This window comes from Condylura cristata, unplaced genomic scaffold (assembly GCF_000260355.1).
Source record: "Condylura cristata isolate star-nosed mole 26May11 unplaced genomic scaffold, ConCri1.0 scaffold00020, whole genome shotgun sequence".
In the NCBI taxonomy this organism is placed as follows: domain Eukaryota; kingdom Metazoa; phylum Chordata; class Mammalia; order Eulipotyphla; family Talpidae; genus Condylura; species Condylura cristata.
In genome coordinates this window covers 8422708-8443379 of record NW_004567121.1, presented here as the reverse complement: position 1 = coordinate 8443379, position 20672 = coordinate 8422708, and the positions used below count along the sequence as shown (strand labels likewise).

General features: G+C 43.2%; 1 protein-coding gene across 1 annotated transcript in view; it reads right to left on the bottom strand.

Annotated features, from left to right (window-relative positions):
- Window positions 1-17234, bottom strand: part of NCK2 (NCK adaptor protein 2) — a 47363-nt gene extending 30129 nt beyond the window's left edge. The window contains exons 1-2 of the mRNA XM_004686191.2: window positions 17055-17234; window positions 403-644 (exon numbers count right to left, since the gene is read on the bottom strand). Of these exons, the coding sequence (XP_004686248.1) occupies window positions 403-628 (226 nt within the window). The 5' untranslated portion in view covers window positions 629-644; window positions 17055-17234. The remainder of the gene's footprint in view (window positions 1-402; window positions 645-17054) is intronic.
- Window positions 17235-20672: the final 3438 nt, after the last annotated feature.

Sequence of the window (20672 nt, the reverse complement as noted above, 5' to 3'; positions counted from 1 at the left end):
GTGTTCCTTGCTACCTCCTCTTCCATGCATCAGAGTTGATGGAGTGACATGGCAGAGCTGTTGAGATTTCTGGAGGAGGTGATTCCATTTCAGGATCCTCTAGACTGGTGATGCCAGGAGACAGAAACATGTGTGACACACAGAAGTGTCAACTTACTGAAGACTCTAGCTCTGAAATCTCCAGGAGGCGGCAAGTCTGAGAGTTCGCTATCTTGACCACTTGGTTCTCAGAAATTTAAAAAAGGGTAACTAGAAAGCTGTCAATATTTAACACAGAATTAAAGAGCGCACAAAGACATTTAAAGTTGAACACTCTCCCCTGAAAAAGCTCAGGGCTTCCTGGCTCCCATCTTGGAGAGCAGCTTAGTACTGAGTGTGGGTTGGACTGTGCGGGACACTCACCTAAAGTGTCCTTCAGATTCTTCACCAGGGAGCCCTTCTTCAAGCTGTTCTTCCTCTCCACATAGTTGGAGGGCACGTAGCCCGTCCTATTGGCCGCGTTCCGCACCCGCCACCACGTCTTGGAGTCGTCCAGCAGCCACAGCCGCTCGTTCTTCTTGATGTCCAGCTCCTGGTCTTGTTGGGCCGTGTAGTCCCACTTGGCTATAACAATTATTTCTTCTGTCATCTTTCATGGAGTCCTTCTGCCAGCAAAACATTTGGAGATGCTCGTTAGAGAACCAAACACTTCATCCTTTGCATTAACTTGAACAGTCAGGCCCTGACAGCTTTTATTAGAGCTTGGCAGCCTGTTTTCTCCTGGGTTTTGAAATAACCTTAAAAAGAAAGTCTTCTTTCCACAAAATTTACTATTTCAAATAGAAGATTTGTATAAAGTGATTCTTAATTTCAGAGAACTCTGAATACCAAGTTCTTCACCAAAAACAAATGCTCAAATAATCATAAATAACAGTATTATAATTAAATGTGTTCATTTGGATTAAGAAACACTAGTTCCTCATAGCCAGTATGTTTACATCCGAAATATGCTGGTTTATGAACATATTTAATAAACACAATACACCCAAACTGTTCTTATAAATTAAAATAAATATAGTGCTTATGCAATGTGGTATCCTAGACTGGATCCTGAAATAAAAAAAAAAAATTAATGGGAATGCTGGTAAAATCCAATGAAGTTTGGGCCCTCCCTGTTGGCACAGTGGGTTAAAACACAGCACTAAGAAGCGTAAGCCACCTCCACGTGAGTTCGATCCCTGCCTGCCCCGGAGGAGATCCACATGGCGAGGCAGACCTCTCCTGACCCGCCCGCTGCTCCCCTCAGCAGTGTACTTCGTCGATCTGCCTGTTCTGTTCCCCTCTCTGCCTCTGGTGAATCCTCTCACCCTTCACATCTCTGGCCTGTACCCCAGTTCTATATGAATAAATAAATAAATCTAAAAAAAAAATCCAATGAAGTTCAAATTAAGAGGGTGGCGTCAATGTAAATTCTCAGTTTTGCGAATGGGCAAGTTTAACAGGAGGGAACAGGCTAACATGAGGGTAAGACTGTGTGAAGGGCACACAGGGATGCTCTACACTACCTCTACAACTTCCCTGTAAATACAAGTGTATTTTTGAAAACTCACATTAAAAGCTGCACACAAACGTTTATAGCAGCTTTACTTATACGTGCTAGAACTAGGAAGTGACCAAGATATCTTTCAGAAAGTGAGTGGAGAAAACAAACTGTAGAAGGACAGATAATGGAATTACTACTTAGTGGTAAAAAGGAAATGAGTTATACAGCCAAGCAAAGACAAGGAGAAAGAAACTTGAGGTGCATATTACTAAGTGAAAAGAGCCAACCTGGAAAGCCGACACACTTCTAACAAGGACTCTCTCCTTGACCAACTTTAGTCAGCCTGCTTTGAGTCCTCTCCCAACAGGGCCTCAACTTCTGTGCTTCCATGTCTGTTTATCTTTGCATTGTCCAGGTTTTAGTAAGACTCCTGCTAAGCTGGCTCAGAAAGAAACCTCTACCCTCCCCTCTGCTGAGGTCAGTTTAGCCAGAGCCCCATCCCAATTCCTACACCGCCCCCCAATTTACTGTTTCATCATCTTAGTAATTTCCCATTCACTGCCCCCTTCCCTGCTCCTTGGCTATCCATTTCTACTTTTCCTTCTTGTATCTGGAGGGGAGTCCAATCTTTCTCCCTTGCTGCAAAGCTCCCATATAGTAGACTCCCCTGAGTAAAGTCTGCCTTGCCATTCTATAAAAGTGGCATGAATAATTTCTTCCTTAACAATTACAACTATATAACATTCTGGAAAAAGGCAAAAAACTATGGAGAAAATGAAAAGATCAGAGTTTGCCAGGGGCAAGGGGCAGAGAAGGAAGACGAAGAGCACAGATTTTTATGATACTCTACTGGTGACTCTCGTCACATTCATCTGTCAAGACCCAAGTGTGCAACACCAAGAATGAACTGTAATACAAAATTATTCTGAAATAAAAAGTTTGTAAAACCACATAAACATAGTATATAACTAGTAAAGTGAATTTTGGAAGTCATAATTAGGAAAGGCATATTACTTAAAGAAAGAAAACTATCAACTATTTCAGTAACTGTGCATCTCTTGACTATAAGATGGGCTAGTATTTTTCCAGTAGGAAAAAAATCCAACTTTCAATCCTTCAATTGACTAGAATTTTTCTCAAACCTCAGAAGCTAGTTTGATGGAAAGATTTTTGACTAAAACTGTCTACTCAGATAGAGAGTTCTCATTATTTTGTGGACATTACTTCAGAATTACGGAAGACAAACAGTATGCACACCAACTCCATGGAAAGAAACATGAATACACGTTTAAGTAACATGCCAGTTTCTATCAGGCACTAACAAAATTTATAAATAAAACATGTTTTCTTCTTTCATGAGTTAACCTCTAAATGTAAAGACAATAAACCTTTTAGGAAGGAGAAATGTCTAATAAGCCTTATGCATAATGGATACAAGATCCAAGAGGTCAGATTCTACACAGAGCTCATTTCCAAGCTATGGACGATTTTGTCCCCTACTTTCAGTAATTCTCAAGTCCGTGTCATCTCTCTCCTTCTGCCCTAGGCTTTCTGTCAGGTGAGCTTTTTGGAAGTCATGAAGACAAGTTTTTTCCTTCTTTTTAATAATCATAAGTGGGGCTATAGCCATACAGGAATAAATCAGAGAATATTCCATTTGAGTAGAGATTTGTTTCTTAATTACAGTTTTCAAAAGAGAACCAGCCCATCACTTAAGACCAATCAAGGCAATTTATTAATTTTCTGCCTGATCTAACTGAATGAACAACAGCTAAGTGCAGAGCTGGCTGGGCTCAGTACATTTCAGCGCACACTGAATATCATGTAGGAGTTAAAAAAAAATACCAGTGTTGGCCTCTGCCACACATCCTTTATAGCAGTATATCTAGGAGTGAGACCTGAGAAAATTTGGTTTTATTTTTACAGCTTACCAAGTGATTCTGACAGGCCTTGAAGGGAAAAGCCAACTGAGAGGGGACAGAGCCACAAAGTCGTCTCAGACATTCCTCCAAGTCCTGAGGCCTGCGGGCTGCCACCACCATGGACATGCCCATTTCAGCAAAGCCACACTAAGTTACCTTGGGTACCTGACACATTAACTTGAGGACAGTGACCTTTCCTTGGAACTCAGGATCACAATGTTGAATGACAAGGTCAGGACAGGAGCTTAGGTCTGTTCACCACCAAACCTGTGATCATGTGCTCTCTTCTGGGAGTGAATGCAGTCTGATGTGCATTCTGTTGTCTGACAGGCTTACTGTGACCCAGGAAACTTGTAATTCCAGGATAGGAGAATTAAAAGTGTCTCTGGCCCAGGAAACACTAGCTGTCTCTTGGCAATGGGTTTTACACCTATTCCAATGGACTTCTTAGTGCTTCTTATCAATATTAAAGCTTCAAGAGGTCAATCAATAACACCTCACTGCAGTGAAGCCCACTGGTCCACAACCACTTCCCTAGAGCATTCTGAATGCTAGCGGTCTACAGGAGTGACCCCATGTCCATAGGTAAATGCTGGCCGGTCCCCTGAGTAAGCTACTTCTGAAAATTGGACTAATACACCTGATCCGACTCTCCCCAAACCACTCATCAGATAAGCCCCTTGCAGGAGATCCACTTGGGAAGCACAGCCCTCTTAGTCAGCAAGTTTGCTTCAGGTGCTGAGTTGAAGCAAAAATCTACCACCCTCATGGCTCCTGCTGTAAGATGCCCCTGCCTCGGCCTAACTCAGCAAGGGGGAAAAAAACCAACCACGCAAAGGTGAATAATGGCAGTGGCAACCACAGGGGAAATGGCAGGACCTGAAAGAGAAGACGAGAAAAGGAATCTTTCAGGCATGAAATACGGGTAGGACCTGCAGGGGCTTTCAGTTAAAGGAGAGGACACTCCAGGTCTGAAAGGTGTGAGCAAGAACCAGGCAGTTGGTAGTAACACATTCGTAGGCAGAGGAGTGAAGAATGACCCAAGAGTAATTTATCATAAAAAAGTAAACAGGACTTTTTAAAAAACCATCTGGGCGACAACTCAATTACCCCTCCAGCACTCCAGCTTATCATTCTGTATCCCTGCAGTGGTGTGATCTTCTCTTTGCCAACACAGGTTGGAAAGGCTAGTTGGGGACCCATTCTGCAGGGAACTTGCTCTTCAGGCATAAGATCAGGTTCCACTTGGGCCTTGGGAAACTGTTTCTTAGCAGCCCGATAATCACAGTTGTTATTTTTACTCTATAGTGAAAGGTAAGCTATGGTAAGGTATGTATGATGGACAGCCTAGGGTAGGAAGAGATGCCAGATGAAGCAAGATGGTCACATACTAAAATTAGACAGACTGACTTATAGTTCTAATGTGAGAAAGCCCTAACAAAGGAAAGCCTGTAAAAGTATGTTCTAACCACTAAAATATAAAGTCAAAGATGGTATTCTGATTAAGACAGAATCAGAGAGATCAGATCCCAGGAATGATGCACTTCTATCACTCTAGCTTATAAGAAAATCTAATCTTTTTCATTCACTTCAGCTAGGTAATTTCTCACATCGTTCTAGTCAACAGAAAGAAGAGCATAAATTTGATATTTTACAACCAAGTCAGATCTTATAAGTCATGTAACCCTTCTAGAAAAGATATTTAACAAGAATATCAAGTCATTCTTAAAAAAAAAAAAAAGATAAACCAACAAGTTATACTGTATTTTTAAAGTTAGGTAGAAGAGTTAAAAACCAAGTAAAACTAAAAGTTAAAAAACTTTGTTGATTAGACAGTTTTACTAATTCCTAAAATAACCTTGACCTATTCCTTGGGTTATGTCCTCCTCATGTGTTCCTACAGCAACTCCAAATAGTCACAGATATTTCCTAATAACAGTGCCCAGAGAGTACCTGCAACAGGACAGCATGTAGAAGCAGACAGGTCGCTGTCTGTTCTCACCTGAGCACTCAATTGTAAGATACCGTCAGACTCAGGAAGCAGCTATGATGGGATTTATCTAACAACAAGAGACTGGGAAAGCAAGAGTTTCTAAGGCCACATGTGGCCAGCTATCTCACTCCAGATAGTGTCCACAGTGTCCAGTAGTCCCCAGCAAAGGCTGCTTGTGCGAGACAGTGCTGTTGCCTCAATAAGAGCCTGGAGCTGGTGGCACACCACTAAGCAGTGGGCCAGGACCAAGTGTACACTGACAGCTGGAGACACACATAGGTGGGCACAGCAGCAGCCCACAGAAACTGTGAAGGCGAGGCTGGCCGGCCACGGAGGCAACGACACCAGGAGCGGTGCTGCATGATCAGAAGTGTGGACAGCTCCCGAAGGCGGGAGATACTGAGTGCCCATCACCTCTCAGCAGTGCTCATCTGCACTGGCCAATACTACTGTTCAGAAGCTGTCACCGAGACACAGTGTTAGTGATACCAGCACAATAGCTCTTTGGGAGCTGCAAATCCAAACCAACAGCCAGCAGCATTTTGAGGCACCTGGGTGAGGCTGACTATCTCCTCACACACAATGTCAGCGGAAGGGCTGGAAGCAGGTACAGCAGCCCAGGGGTCTCGCAAAGGTCTATGGAGGCCTAGGAGTCTTCAGAAATGTTCACGTCCCACTGAGATCCTCTGCTTGATGCTTCGTCCCCAGAGACTGTTTGCTGAATCCTTCTCTCTTCAGGGGTCCACTCCTGAATGAATCAAGCTAGCTCTTGCTCTACTTTATATCCTATTCATGGTCCCTCAGCCTACACCAGTTTCCCATCTTAAGCAGCTTTGGCTTGCTGAATTTTCCAAGGGCATAATGAGCTCAAGCCCAGACTAACAGCTGGAGAGCTCAAACCTGACTGGTCCATTTACAGTCAGGCACCAGATTTAAAAGGGAAAGTCCTGTGGTCAGGGCAGGCTCTGGGCCAGAGGCTCCAGTGAGTCACAACTGGAGCTGACCTTAGGGGAGTTGGGGGTACAGGTGGGGACGGGAGGCATAGCGTACCTGGTGCCCCTTAGTTGTAACTAGGAGCAGGGGAGGAACCCTTGCTGGACTCTGCTAAGAGTCAAGAGTCTGGGTTCAAACTTTCACTGCACCAGTTATATGTTATCGGGACTTTAGCTTATTTGGTAAGATGAGGATGATAAAACTAGCCTCCCAAGAATTTCTGATGCTCAGGAGAAACCTGATATGGAGTGTTCAAAAAGGAGGGATTTAGTGTAATGAAGACATGGGTTAGAGTCTAGCCACACCACCTTACCCCAGCTACCTCTTCTGTCATATTGGGTAACATATCACTCATTTAGGAGCTGGTGAAGAAAGCCCTAGGCACTGTGCAGTGCAATGGGAAGGCAAGAATGCAGCCATGGTCAAGCTGAAACCCTAGCTTCACTGCAGCACACTTCACACATGTATGGTGAGGCATGTCCCAGCACCCCTCTCCTTAGCAATCCGAATTTACTGGACGCACTGACTCTGCAGCAGGCATTCTGCAACAGCACCTGGGTTCCCTGGTGAGTGAAACACAATGGATGTCTGCTGTCCTGTAACTCAAGCCCTAGGCACAAGGAACAACTCTTCAGAGACACCTCCCTTGTCTCCCCAGCTAAGCCAGTATCATTACCAGCCTCTCCTCCCCAGAGGTCACTCAGTAGAAGTCAACTACCTCACTTCCTGAGTAGCACTTAACGCATGCGATGACCTATTTATCCACCTATTGTCTATTATGTGTTGACAGTGGCAGACAACCCACTAGTTCGGCTGCCTAGTTTAATGTGAAACTCAAGGCAGACTGATGATTCAGGGTTAGTATGTATTTTCCTCATCCACCCTTCTACTAATGAATCAATTTATTTAGCTTGCTACAGTGAAAACCAGGGTCACAGCTTTATAAATTTGCCAATCCCACTTTAATTTGTAAGCCTTTAAGAATGGAACGTGACTTTGAAACTCAGTTGACATACATAGACAAGTCTAACATTTGATCTTAAGGATGTTAACGTGGAGTTTCAGAAAAATATACACATGCACATGACTACACAGATATACTAAATGTATGTGCCTCTAAGCAAATAATTCCTTAAGCAGTAAGCAATTAGAAGAGTAAAAAGAAAGGAAATTAAAAGACTACCTGAAAAACAAGTCAACATCCCTACCTAATTTTTAACATAAAATCGAAATTACTTAAATAACACAATCTACTTCACTAATTCAGTCTTTTTTCTTTAACTAGCTCATGCCGTCAGCGGGGAGGGGATGTATTCATCCATTGTTACAGAAAGTCAAGTATACTCTTTCAGTAAATGTGACAGAAGGAAGATTAGCTCCCTTTTCTACCTCCCCACTGCCACCGCCTTATTCATCCATCGCAAAAGGAAATTTAGAGTGCAGATAACTAGCTCACTGAGATGGGGAGATTATCCTGGTTATCCAGGCGGTTTCACCATAACCTCAAACACTGCTGCAAGTGGGAAGAGGGTGCAGAAGAGACAGGCATGTGCCAGTGCTACTGCACAGCATCTACAGAGAAGGAAGGTGGGCACCGAGGCCAGGGAGGAGGGCATCCTCCAGAAACCAAAAGAGGGGAGAACATTCTTCCTCTAGCTGCCAGCAGGAATGCAGCGGGGCTGCAACTAGACCTCAGCCCTGCGGGGAGACCTGTACTGGACAAGTGACCTCCCGAACCATGGGGGAATAAACTCGTGTACTTTAAGCCACTAAGTTTGTGACTACTGCTACAGAAGCAGTGAGTGATGATGTGATTCCCCTCACTTATTACATTTTTTTTTTTTGCCCCTTGGTGAATTTTTACAAATATTTTAAAATAGCACATCTGCATCAAGAATAACTATTCAAGGGAAAGTCTTAGAATTGACAAAATACCTTAGAAATTCTTTATTAAAGTTTCAAGTTGTGCTGTAGATAAAAGATTTGCTAGATGCCAACTCATTTGACAGGAGTTGGCAGCAACCTGTGGTATCCTGGGGTGGAACGGAAAGGCCAGTTGGTGGCTTTTTATAAGCAGTATCACTAATTACAGCTAATACAATTCAGCCTTAAGTAGGGCACAATATGGAACCTAGTGGCTATTCCAACTCTCAGTAAGTTAATTAAGTAGCGACAAGAGTCAAGTTTTACAACTACCCGAAGGCATGAAAATACACATATAAAAAGGAAAATAAGTAATAGCTAGGAGCCACATGCCTTCTTCAGTACAGAGGAGTCAGTACCAGCTACCCTGAGTAGCTGAGGGGTGCATGTTATTACAGGAGCAAACCACCTTCACCTTGGACCTGCGTGACATGTGTTAGCTCACCAGATGTTTACAGCAACCTTCTGAAATAGGGCTTCGCTGCAGATATATGTACTGAGCGACAAAACTGAGGATCAAAATATAAAATAAGTCACCCAAAACTCCAAAGGTAGACAGCATCTGAATTGGGACTCAAACTCTGGATGTGTGCCTCAAAGCACTGCCCTAGCCAGGGCCCATTACTACTAGCGACTGGTACCTGGCAGCAGCATTTTGCCACATGGCTGAAAACAAGACAAAAAACAAATGGAGAAATCCCAAGGGTAAGTTAGATGGAGACAAACAGGAATTGAATTTCCATTTCATTTGGATAAATTGGTCAGTGCAAGTACTAAGAGATAGCAGAAGCTTCCAATCTTCTGGGAGGAGCTGGGGTGGGCCTTATTTGTTCTTTAGCATTTTATTGGAGGAGGGGTAGTGAAGGGCCACAGTCCTTCTCTGAGAAGATCAGTTTCCCTTCACTTCCCTCACAGGGTGGTGGCTGGGATCTCTGTGCCGCTGCTACCAGGAGCAGAGTGGTACCCCCCCAGCTGCTCTCACCAAGTCATTACACACTAACTCCCCCCACTGCCCCTTGGCAACCCCATCCAACTATCTGTCTTGATGAATTTGACTACTTGAGGGAATCCACATACGTGGGATAGAATTTCACATCGCACAATTCCTCAAGGGTCAGCGTGGTTCAGCATCCCCTTGCTTGTTAGGCCTAGCAGAACCTCCCCCCCTCCCAACACACACACACACATGTAGAGAACACACTCCTCCTGCCTCCACCCATGGACACCGCATGCTCCCCTCTGGCACTGGGACAACACTGCTGTGACCATGGGTGTGAAAATACCTCACAGGACGCTGCTTCCAATTCTTTTGGGCATATTCCAACATGGAATGGCTGCATCATATGGTACAGTTCTATTTTTTAATTTTTAAGGAACCAACATACTACTTTCAAAGTTGAATCAAAGCTGAATCAAATTTTACTTCATGACCAACAGCACATAGGTTTCCAATTTCTCAACATCATTACTAACACTTGTTTGATAACCACCATCCTACTGGCTGTGAAGTACACACACAACGTCTTAAATAAGGCTTTTTTACTGAATCTTGAACAGATTTTGGTAGTGGATGGTAAAAATCAATAAAGCTATGGACTTTGTAACAACAACCCAGAGTTCCTGGTGCACCACTTTCCCTTCCTTTTTCAAGTGAGTATGTACTCTCGACTCATCCTCATTACTAGGGTCAAGAACCCCTCTCCATGTTCCCTCCCAACCTAAACCACATACGGAAAATACCTTTAATGTGAGTTTACCCATCAGTTTTCAGGAGCAACTCATTTTACTATATGTAAAGTCTAGACACAAGTATTCTAAAGTCTAAACTACAAGTCAACAAAACCCATTTGTGCCTTGGAAATTTTACAGAAGAAACAGAACTGGGGACATTTGCTGCTTCAGGCAGAATCTAGGAAATTCTATTTTTTTCAAATGTATAATTTACCACTGAAGCCATTAGAGTATTCATGTTGCTAAACTTTCTCAGTTTCCACATGAGAGTGTCAGACATTCATCAAGCCTTAAGTAATGCCTGAGTCCCACCATTTTTGGGGAGTCAGTCACTCTAATAACCCAGTTTTATTATACAGCATTAACTGTAAAACAATTGAAAATCGAAATCACTGCACTAAACTTGGAATCAATACTGTCTTACACCAACCTGGAAGACGTGACGGTAACAGAGTAATGACAAAATATCAGCAATGGATAAAGTAAAACTCACAGAATCAGAAGAAGATGGTTGTCAGGGCAGGGACAGGAGGGAGAAGGCAGTAAGAGGATATGAGCTTTTAACCATAAGATGAGTAAGGTCCGAGGATCTAATATATAATATGGTTGCTGCTGTTGGTAGCACTTTATTGTATAATAGAAATTTGCAAATGGGAACAGAACTTAAATGTTCTCACCTAAAAAAGAGAAGCACATGAGGTGACAGAAGTGTTAATTAACTACTAGATGGCAGGAATCTCCTCAAAAAGGGTACATACATCACTATCATGTACACTTTGTCAATTATACCTCAAGAAAGCAGAAACAAAAAACCCCATGCATGAAAACGAACACTGGTATCTTTGAGGAAACTTGACCCTCCTATAAAATGTCGAGGGACCACAAGGCATTTTCAGACAATACATACCCACTGCTCCAAAAGCAGACAAAGAACAGTCAGTCATGCTTTTTAGGGGCTTATTAGGCCTTACTATTGTGCTTTCCAAAACTGTAAGTAACTTTTATAACAAATATTTATTTCACACATATAACACAATATGAATGTCATAAGCTCCGTCAATTCTTACAAATAAATCCAGCCACAATAATCAATACCTTAATACTGCCTTACTACCGTTATTACTCACAGTTCTCTGCCTAATTCTGGAACAGACAGGGATAAGCATTTCAAAAAGCAGAGTCCTATTACCCACGAGCTCTCATCATGTTCAAACAAGATTAAGCTGCCCAAATCACGTGAGTCTTCAGTTTTACACCCTAGATGCCCACCTTTTAAAGTATTCTATATTTTAGATTTTCCTATCTAATGGGAAAGGAAATTCCAGAAAATTCCTCTGCACTAGCACTAGGGACCTGTACTCCTCATATTTTCATTCCTAGAGGGAGAATCTGGGTGCCCCCCTGAGGCCCATTCTCCCCTTTGCAAAGAATTTAGTCCTCCTTTCCTCCTGGAGGCGTCCAGTCCTGTAATTATTCCCCAAATCCACTGTGTCAAGAACCTCTCTCCCTTCTGGGTCACATTACCTGCACTCTGACAGCTGACACTTTCCTTCAGTCTTTCCTTGGACGTGAGCTACATTTGGCTTCCTGGTACTCAACAGTCCTGGCTTTCTTCCTCCTTGACTGGCTCCTACTTTTGTTTCCAACTTAAAGATGCAAGAATCACCAGGCTGTGTGTGGGCCTCTATCCATCTACTCATATTCTGAAAGATTCTTCACCTTCCATCAGTCCCACTGCTTCCAAATGCAGGTGCCATCCTCTTCTCTCTTTCCTAAGCATCAGACTTCTGTGGGCAAATGCTCACTGAATATCATCACTTGGAGTTGCCATCTGCAATTCAAACCTAGCATGCCCAGAACAGAACTCCTCACCAAAAGCAAAAGAAAACTAAAAAATATACACAACAAAAACCTCCTGTTGTCTCTCAGTTTCTGAGTTCATGATATGCTAGATTCATCCAGTTGTTTGTCACGACAAAAATCTGACAGCCACCCCATCCCCCAGAGGCTTCTCCCTTCCCAAACACTCCACTGTTTCCTCAGCAACCCCACAGACTCACCTTCAAAGTGTCTGGAATCTAACCATGCACCCTCCCCTCCATGCCACACCACAGCTCCTCTTGTTAGACGAGGCAACCTTCTCCTAGCTGTGCCTGTCACCACTTCTCCATCACTTCCACACTATTTCCTGCGATACGTAGGTAACTTACAATGATTTGTGCCACGCTCCTGTTCAACCATCACTATAGCTTCCCATTACACTAGAATAAAATCCAAAGCCTTTACCAAGGTCAAAAAAGACTTGACCTTCCACTCTTTCTTCAAACTCATATGCTTTTACTAATCCTATCTTGCCATTCCTCAAAAAACAAGGTAGGCACTTGGCTTGGGACCTTTGCATCTGCTCTGCTGTCGGGAACGCTCATCCCCAGAGACCTACCTGCAGACCCCTTGGTCTTCTCACTTCATTAGGTGTGTATTCAAATATTCTCTCCCTTGATCAGCTCTCCCTTGCACATATTCACCCCTGACTAAATCCAAGCTGCCAATCTCTCCTGCTCAATCTTATTAAAATAGCTACTCTGTTCCCTACAGCCCCTTGCTGTTTTCTTTTCCATGATGTACTCCTACATAATTTTATTGATCATCTATTTTCTTTCACTAAAAGTAGTCCCTTGAAGACACAAACAAGACAGTGTCTCATGGCCAGGCGCGCTCTCAGGAGGGGACTGAGCCTATGTTGTATTCAGCAAGTACTGTAGCAGTGAGTGGAGGCACTCACTGCTGGTGGGTGATCAGTACCCGGTAAGGGCCTGCTCCAACAGAATTAGCTCGTGGATTAAGGCTTTGATAGGCTACTGCATCCTATAGTGAAGTCCTCATTTTGATGTTGGATTCAAAAACATGCTTCAGCTAAACTAATATCACCTTTTGATATATTGTTATTGTACATAATAAGGTTTCTTTACTCCTGATGCAAATGATAGAATTCCAATTAAAAATATGAATCTTGCACTCTTCAGCTACTTTGAGTGAAAGCACATAAAACAGGCATAAATATTCATGAAATGAAGATCAATAATGAAGAGTGAATCACCCAAGTCTTTTTAGAACTGATTAGCACAATAGCAGGTAATGACAGATAAAAGTTTAGCAACACCCATTAATTACATGACTGAGAAGACAGGGTCTAAGACTAGATTACATACCTGGCAAAAAGAATTTAAGTGTTGTACAAAAAGAAAACAAACAACCAATAAAAAAAGGGCAGAAGAACTAAATAGGCACTTCTCCAAAGAAGACGTGCAGATGGCCAACAGCACATGAAAAAATGCTCATCACACTTATCATCAGGGAAATGCAAACCTGTGATATGCACTTCACACCTGTGAGAATGACCCCTATCAACAAAAGCTGAAACAACAACTGCTGGCAAGGGTGTGGAGAAAAAGGAACCCTCTAAGGCTGGTGCAAGGGTGTGGATGTGGACTGGGCCAGTCCCTTAGGAAAGAAGCATGGAGAGTCCTTAAAATACTAAAAACAGAGCAACTGTCTAACCCAGGAATTCCACTCTCTAGGTATTTACCCAAAGAACATAAACTCTGATACATAGAAGTATTTATGCACACCATGGTTTACAGCAGTGCTATTTACAATATCAAGATATGGAGCAAATGAATGCTCTAGAACAGATGAGTGTATCTAGAAAAGGTGGAATAGATCTATTCAGTTGCATACTACTCAGGGATCAAAGAGCATACTGCAACACAGATGGACCTGAAAGAGATTATTTTAAGTGAAGTGAGCCAGAAGGGGAAAAAGAGTTTCACGTATAATTTGAATACAGAGAAACCAAACAAAGGATCAGACAAAGACAAATGTTAAAGCCAACCCTTCAAAGCTGACCAGAGATCTGACTATCCAGGAAGGGAAGGGTAGGGGGAGCTGGAGGCTGGAAGGGGACGAGACAGGATGGGTGAGGTGAGGAGAGCACAGTGGGCTGTGTGGAGGACTATGGGTGCTTTGGCAGTGAGAAAACTGTGGCGACCACTCCTGAGGAGAAAGTCCTATATTGTGAAAAAACAAGCAAGAATGTAAAGTAATGATACATCATTAATAATAAAATAAAATGTAGTAAGTAAAAAGAAATAATTGAAGCAGTTGTCAATAAAATTGCAGCCACTGAACAATGTGTAGCTATCATCAACCCCACGTTTTAAAAATAGGTTGTAGAAAACTGAAACAATACAAAATGCACATGGTCTTTTCAACAGAGCTATAAGACAACAAGATTCTTTTTTTACAGGAAACAGTCTTTATAAATAGTGCTGTCTATTGTTGGCATAGTAAAAGAGCCTGTGTTTTTGTTAAACAAAAAGTCTGGATTCCCAAGTAGGAATTACCAGTTTTCATAGGTCAAAATATGGTGAAATATACTTGTAAAGAAATATAAACAGTATGCAGAATGACAAAGAATAACAAGATAGCTAACAACTCAATTGAAAAGCAAGCAAAAGACAGTCATTGCACAGGAGGGCAGCACAAATGGTGAATAAGAATAAAAATAAAAAGGTTCAACTGCTTTTATAATCTGAGGCCACAATAAGATAGCATTTTATATTAGATAGATAAAAATGAAAAAGGTTGATAATGTGTTAGGTCAGGAAGGCTGTGAGGCGATGGGAATCCTTGTGCTCTACTGGAGAGAGTAAAGTGAAATGACCCCTTTGGAAGACTATTTGGGATTATCTTGCAAAGCTAAACACAGCCACACCATGCAAGGCAGAGATTCCAAGCTGAGTCGCGGCCTGGCGCTTGCATCAGGGGACCCCCACAATGCTCGGAGCTGCACATTCATGCCAGGTATAAGAAACAGCCCTGCTGTCAGCAGAGGGACACATGGGCACATGACACATAACACGGTCACACAGCAGTGTGCGGGAGCACCCCCGGGTCACACAAGTAAGTTCAGAAAGCTGGATGAGTAGGAGAAAAAGCCAAAGGACTATGTCTTACATAGGTGCAGCATTCTTATAAAGCCCTAAAAGAAGCAAACAACATTGTTTAGGTTTATGGATGAATGTGGCCAAAAAATTTTAAAAAGCAAGGGACCTAATGACTGAGGAAGGAAATAAATGGGTGTGGAGAGACAAATTTTCTCCAGAAGAACAATCAACTGTAGAGACTCTCCCTGCTGAAGGAGGTGGAGCATAACTCCCTATCCTTAAGCAAGGGCTGTGCTCAGAGATCTGCTGCTAAAGACAGAGAAGGGAAAGAGACTTCTGGGTGAAGATGTCGGCCAGGTCACTGTCACATTGCTAAGTCTGATGAACAGTTTTGACTCTTTCATGAGGCAATGAAAATGGCACTTGACCTCTGTAGAATTCTCCCCCCGAGAGAATAGCCACAGTCTTATGATGAGAAAACACATCAGACATCTGATAAGTCCTCATCAAAACTGCCAAGGCATCAAAAACAGGAAAATTTGAACTGTCACAGCCTAAGGACAATATGGACCCGGTCATTTTCCTGACTCAACATGTACTCGCAGGCTGTCTCTTTTTCCATCTTTATATTGTCTACATATATACATACATGACAGTGTCACTAAAGTGTGCCAGGAGATGCACAGGAGGAACAGAGAAGCCCTAAGAGTGCCATGGCTAGGAGCTGTTTCTGCCTGTTTTTATTAATGGGATCCTCCTAGAAGGGAGCAGGGATCCCCAATGGTGTTTCTTGCATATAACTTCCACAAGGGAAACCAGGGAGAGCACTCTCAGTGCCTGAGTGGGCTTAAAGCTAGTTAAGAGCTAACAAAGTCTTGGGCAGGGCAGGGTCAAGGAGGGGGAGGTCTGGATAACCTGCAGAAGAGAGACCAGGCTTAGGTGGGCCACTCTCAACTACAAACAGGGGCTAGATCTGGAAATCATAAAGAAAACATGGGACAAGGTGCCCTTTTCTCTAAAATAAATAATAGAGTGAAAACACTTGGACACAGAAGCCTGCATTTATGAAATAGTACAACTCCACCCTATAGTGTTCTGATTACCACATAATCCAGGGAAACCTAGTTGAAAATAAGATGTTTCTCTGAGGAAAAAAAAAAAAAAAAGAAGTTCTAAAGGAAAAAATATCCAGTTATAAAAATTTTAGTAGTGGTTTTAGACCAAATGAAAGAAAAATTCTAATTTGTAGTAAACTAATTTACAGAAATCCTACCAAGAGATCTTATAGTCCGTAGTTATAGATCAAACATAGCTCAAAACAATTTGTGAACAACAGAAGCAAAACTGGGTTCTGAAGGAAAACTAAGGAGGAGGGGACACAGCTCTGGAGGTGAAATTGTGCCTTCTCGTAAAGCTCTCATTACTGCCATCCAGAGACAGAGTCCAGATTATGCTACCACCAAACAGGAACTCTCACGTCATGTCCCAAATGATGTGTCTCTACCTAGTACCTGTTATCCCAAGACCTCTGGAAACTATTATAGTATAGTATTATACTGTAATAGCCCACAAACTATTACAGATATGATTTCACTGAAGCACATGAGTAGACTTGTCATAAATAATACTTTCCACAGAATATCTTTGTTTACCCCTTTTAATGCACACCTATCTTTTCAGTATTGCATTTAGAATGAGCCTTTCCTGAGCAGAGGCACCCTGACGGCAGGGTGCTTAATACCATGGTGTTTCTCCCCACTTTTGCCTTCTCTAGAGCTAGCAGCGGGGCATGAGGCATTGTCTAGGCTGGTGCACACCAGTCGGCTTCCTAGTTCCTCAAGGCCATCACCTGCCAAAGCAGCATCAGTGACTTTAGCTTTTCAACCAGATATCCTGAAAGCTTAAAATTAACATGACTCAACAACCAGGGCTACTCTTACTGTCATCTTGTTAACCTACTGTACACATTGAGGCAAAAGCAGCAACATCTCCCATGTATTTCAAGCCCAAAATCCCAGGCTTACCTTTGGCACCCACTTTCAAGAGATGGCTGGCAAAGTGCAGAACTCTTCAAAGGGTGAAGTTTTCAGCTGATTACACCGCTGAAGTCAGAAGGCGGCAGTTCTCCAAGTTCTCAAGTCTAATTCAACTCTCAGAAGAGAATTACGGTCTGGGAAATCACTTATAGAAAAGGAACACACAGGCAATCTAAAAAGAAACAGAAATATACATATATATATATATTAGGATTGCTTGTCTATTTGATTTGAAGTGCATGCTCAAAAATAACTGATTATTTATTTGCCTGAAATCAAGTACTTTTTAATGTGTTCCAGACTTTGTATCTACTGATCTCTGCCAAAACAAAGATTCTCATCCTTCGACACCTTCCTTGTTCCAAAACAGCTCTGAGGTAGCCAGGCAGACCACACACTCTGGAGAGAAGAGATGTGGAGGGTGGGGACAGCCAGTCATAACCCAGTGGGTCTTAGCCTTTCTCTTAAGGCCCCCTGCCCACAAACTGCAAACCCTGCCAAAAACAGAAGGGAGCTTGCAAGTGGAAAGGAAGTGAGTTTGGTAACCTCGTTAGGGAGAAGTGTTGCAAAGAGCATGGAGATTATTCAGAGGCTCTTCTTCGTTGGTCATTTATGTAGAGCGGCCGCTACTAGGCTCAGAAAACATCCCTGCAGGAATTGCAAGAATAACATCCCCAACTACAAGGAGTTGAAGAGAAGAGAAGAGAAGAGAAGCCAGTGGAGGTGTCCGGCAGGCCTCTTCCTCCATGTTGTGGAGAGCTGCTACTCCTTATGTTCCCTACATTCCCGTAACTATTTTTAGTCCTCGCCTAGAATTTTCAAGGGGACCCTGAAGCTCTGAGAACCTCTGAGTGAGTTCACTTGACATTTTTAATTACATCTCATACCTAGGGGGGCTCTGTCCTGACAGTGCACTCAGCAAAGATCTATTAATTCATCCTGAGCATGATTATGACCCCAAATGTTAAATACCCCATAGAAAAATCGAATTCTATTTTAGTCAAACAGAAAAAGATAATTCAAGTAGGGCTATCATAAAAATGCTGGTACAAGTTCATAAATTTTGATTAAAAAATTAATTCTCCCTTATGCATTCTCTAGCATTAAAGGCTGCATGACTTAAAAAATATATATGATTTAACATGAGGAAAAGGTGCCGGCCAAACACAATGAAAAGACGAGAGTTGGGAGGCATGTCACAAGTATACCAGAGCGAGTGTGTCATTCTCTCTACTGTGCTGCCAATGAATGGCAGGTTCTGCTGAAGTGAAGTTCTGGCATCTGCACTCAGTTCTTAACCACACAGTCTTACTTCTTGCCGCTGGTCTAGGATATGCCTCTTACTGAAAAAAGCCACCAACTAAAAACAATCATGCCCACAAATGCCATCTCCACATTGCTGTTCTCGTAAATCAACAAAACGGAAGTTGACTCTTTAAAATTTTCATTGAAAGTAACTTGGACAGACCTCCCCAGGTGAAGGTTAGTAAGGGCCTCCCCTCAACACATAAGATACCCCCCCCCACTGCCCCGTAAGTCATTTAATCCTCCTAGGAATCTTAACAGGGGAGGCATTAATCCCACTTTTACACATGAGTTAACTTTCTCAGGGAGGTTAAATGTTTTCCTTAATAGACTGTAGAGTGAGGAGCGCAGGCCTTCAAAACTACAAGTGCACCACACCAACAGCAAGCCCAATGCCTGAGAGACTGCTACACACGCAAGAACACTGAAGCAGATCTACAAGGCCCCCTCTGATACACAGTGCAGAGGGCAAGGGGCAGAAGCCAGATGGCAAGGATGTGATTCGAACTAACATCAAGTTCCAATCAAATGGACTCTGCTTTAAGTTCATTCAAAGGGGCTGGTGGCCATCTGGTATTCATTCAAGTGTGAAGAATGAAGGCTGTGTTGTTTTCCTTGAGAAAAGTATTTTACTCACAAGCTGTCAATGTACTCAGCATACACCTTAAATAGAAAAGAGATCAAAACGTCTCTCTCTGGGTTTAAATGAAGTCTGACCCCGCCTATGTCTAACACAGGGTGATCAGCTTATTCAAATCCTCTGTTCAGCACAGCATCTCAAATCAGGTCTTAATTACAACCAGTGATATATATGCCTGCTGATATATTGCGCCAGGAAAGCTTGCACCTTTGTGCATAACCACCTTAGGGTTACTGGGCCTGCAGAAGGCGCTCTCCCAGTAATTCATTCAAGGATTTTCTACACGGCCTACCCAGGCAGATGGAATACATACAATGTTTTCTCTTAAAGGTTGCTCTCCCCTGGCACAGGTGCATTTCCCCTTAGGTACAGGGATGAAAGAAGCGGAAAAGGAGGTTAAAGGCAGGAACATTATGTCAAACGTACCTCTCCACTTTCATTTGGACCCTTAATTTTACCACTGTAACTCCCAGAATGCCCTATAACACGTGATTTTCCTTTTTCCCAACCGTGCTTTAAAAACCCACGCCTGGATGTGCCCCCATCTTTTTCAGGGGGAGACTAGCTGCAGCACTACTGCAGCAGGCAGGCGTGGTGTCTGGTGGGGCACTTGCCCCCCTGCCCGGGGTGGCGGTCCCAGCAGAGGCGAGACAACAGTGGCAGTGTCGGTCACAGCTAAACCCTGAGCCGGCGGCAGCGAAGTCTACCGCTTCCTCCACATGAAGTAACTGCTTTGCTCAGAGCCGCGTCAAGGCGAGTCTGCGGGTGTGCTCAGACCACCTTCATTCTCAAAGGTACTGTTTTTCTTAGATGTTAATGCCACAAAAGAGAAAGGGTGAGTAACATCCTCCGACAGGATTAAGCTCTGTGCTCAGGTTCCCACAGGTGTGCATCAGAATCTGTCTTATCTACACAAACTAGACCAGGAGAACCACCAGACCCCTTGTTGTTGTTTCCTTTTTATTTAAAAAGAAACAACAAAAAACACATGATAATTATAGCTCACTGGGCTGGTGAGTGCTAAATATCTCAGTTTGCCTTTTCTCTCCCTTCCTGCCCTCCCCATTGAGGTCCTTTTGCTGACCAGGCAGACTCGGCCATTACCAAGTGGGTGTCCAGTTCAGAATGAACATGGAGAGTCAGTGCCCAAGTAGAACAGAGTAGACAGGGCTGTCCTGGTGACCTCTGGCAGAACTACTCTGTTTCCTTCCCACTCAACCACTTGGTGGAAAACTTGATTCAAGTGGGAAAATGCTGGTTTCAGACACTGAACAAAGCTGCACAGAAAACTGCCCAGTTAAAGTTCAACTGTGGTTTCCTCCCCCAGGAGGGCTGGAACTGAGCAGCAGTGAATGCTGAGAGCCTGACACTCAGAGGCTTCCGACTGTCTTTACCACCCAGCGTGTGCAGGTTCCAGTCAGCTCTCAGGGAGGGCTGATGGTCATAGGTTAGCTGTGAAAAAAAAAATTTTTAGAAAGATTTATTTATTGGGCTCTTCCTGGTGGTGCAATGGGTTAAAGCACCGCATTATGAAGCTCTCTGAAGCCTCTGTAGCACAAGCTCGATAACCCGCCAGGGAGCTGATCCACATGGCGCGACAGACCTCTCCTGACCTACCCACTGTTCCCCTCAGCAGTGTACTTCGTCAGTCTGCCTGTTCT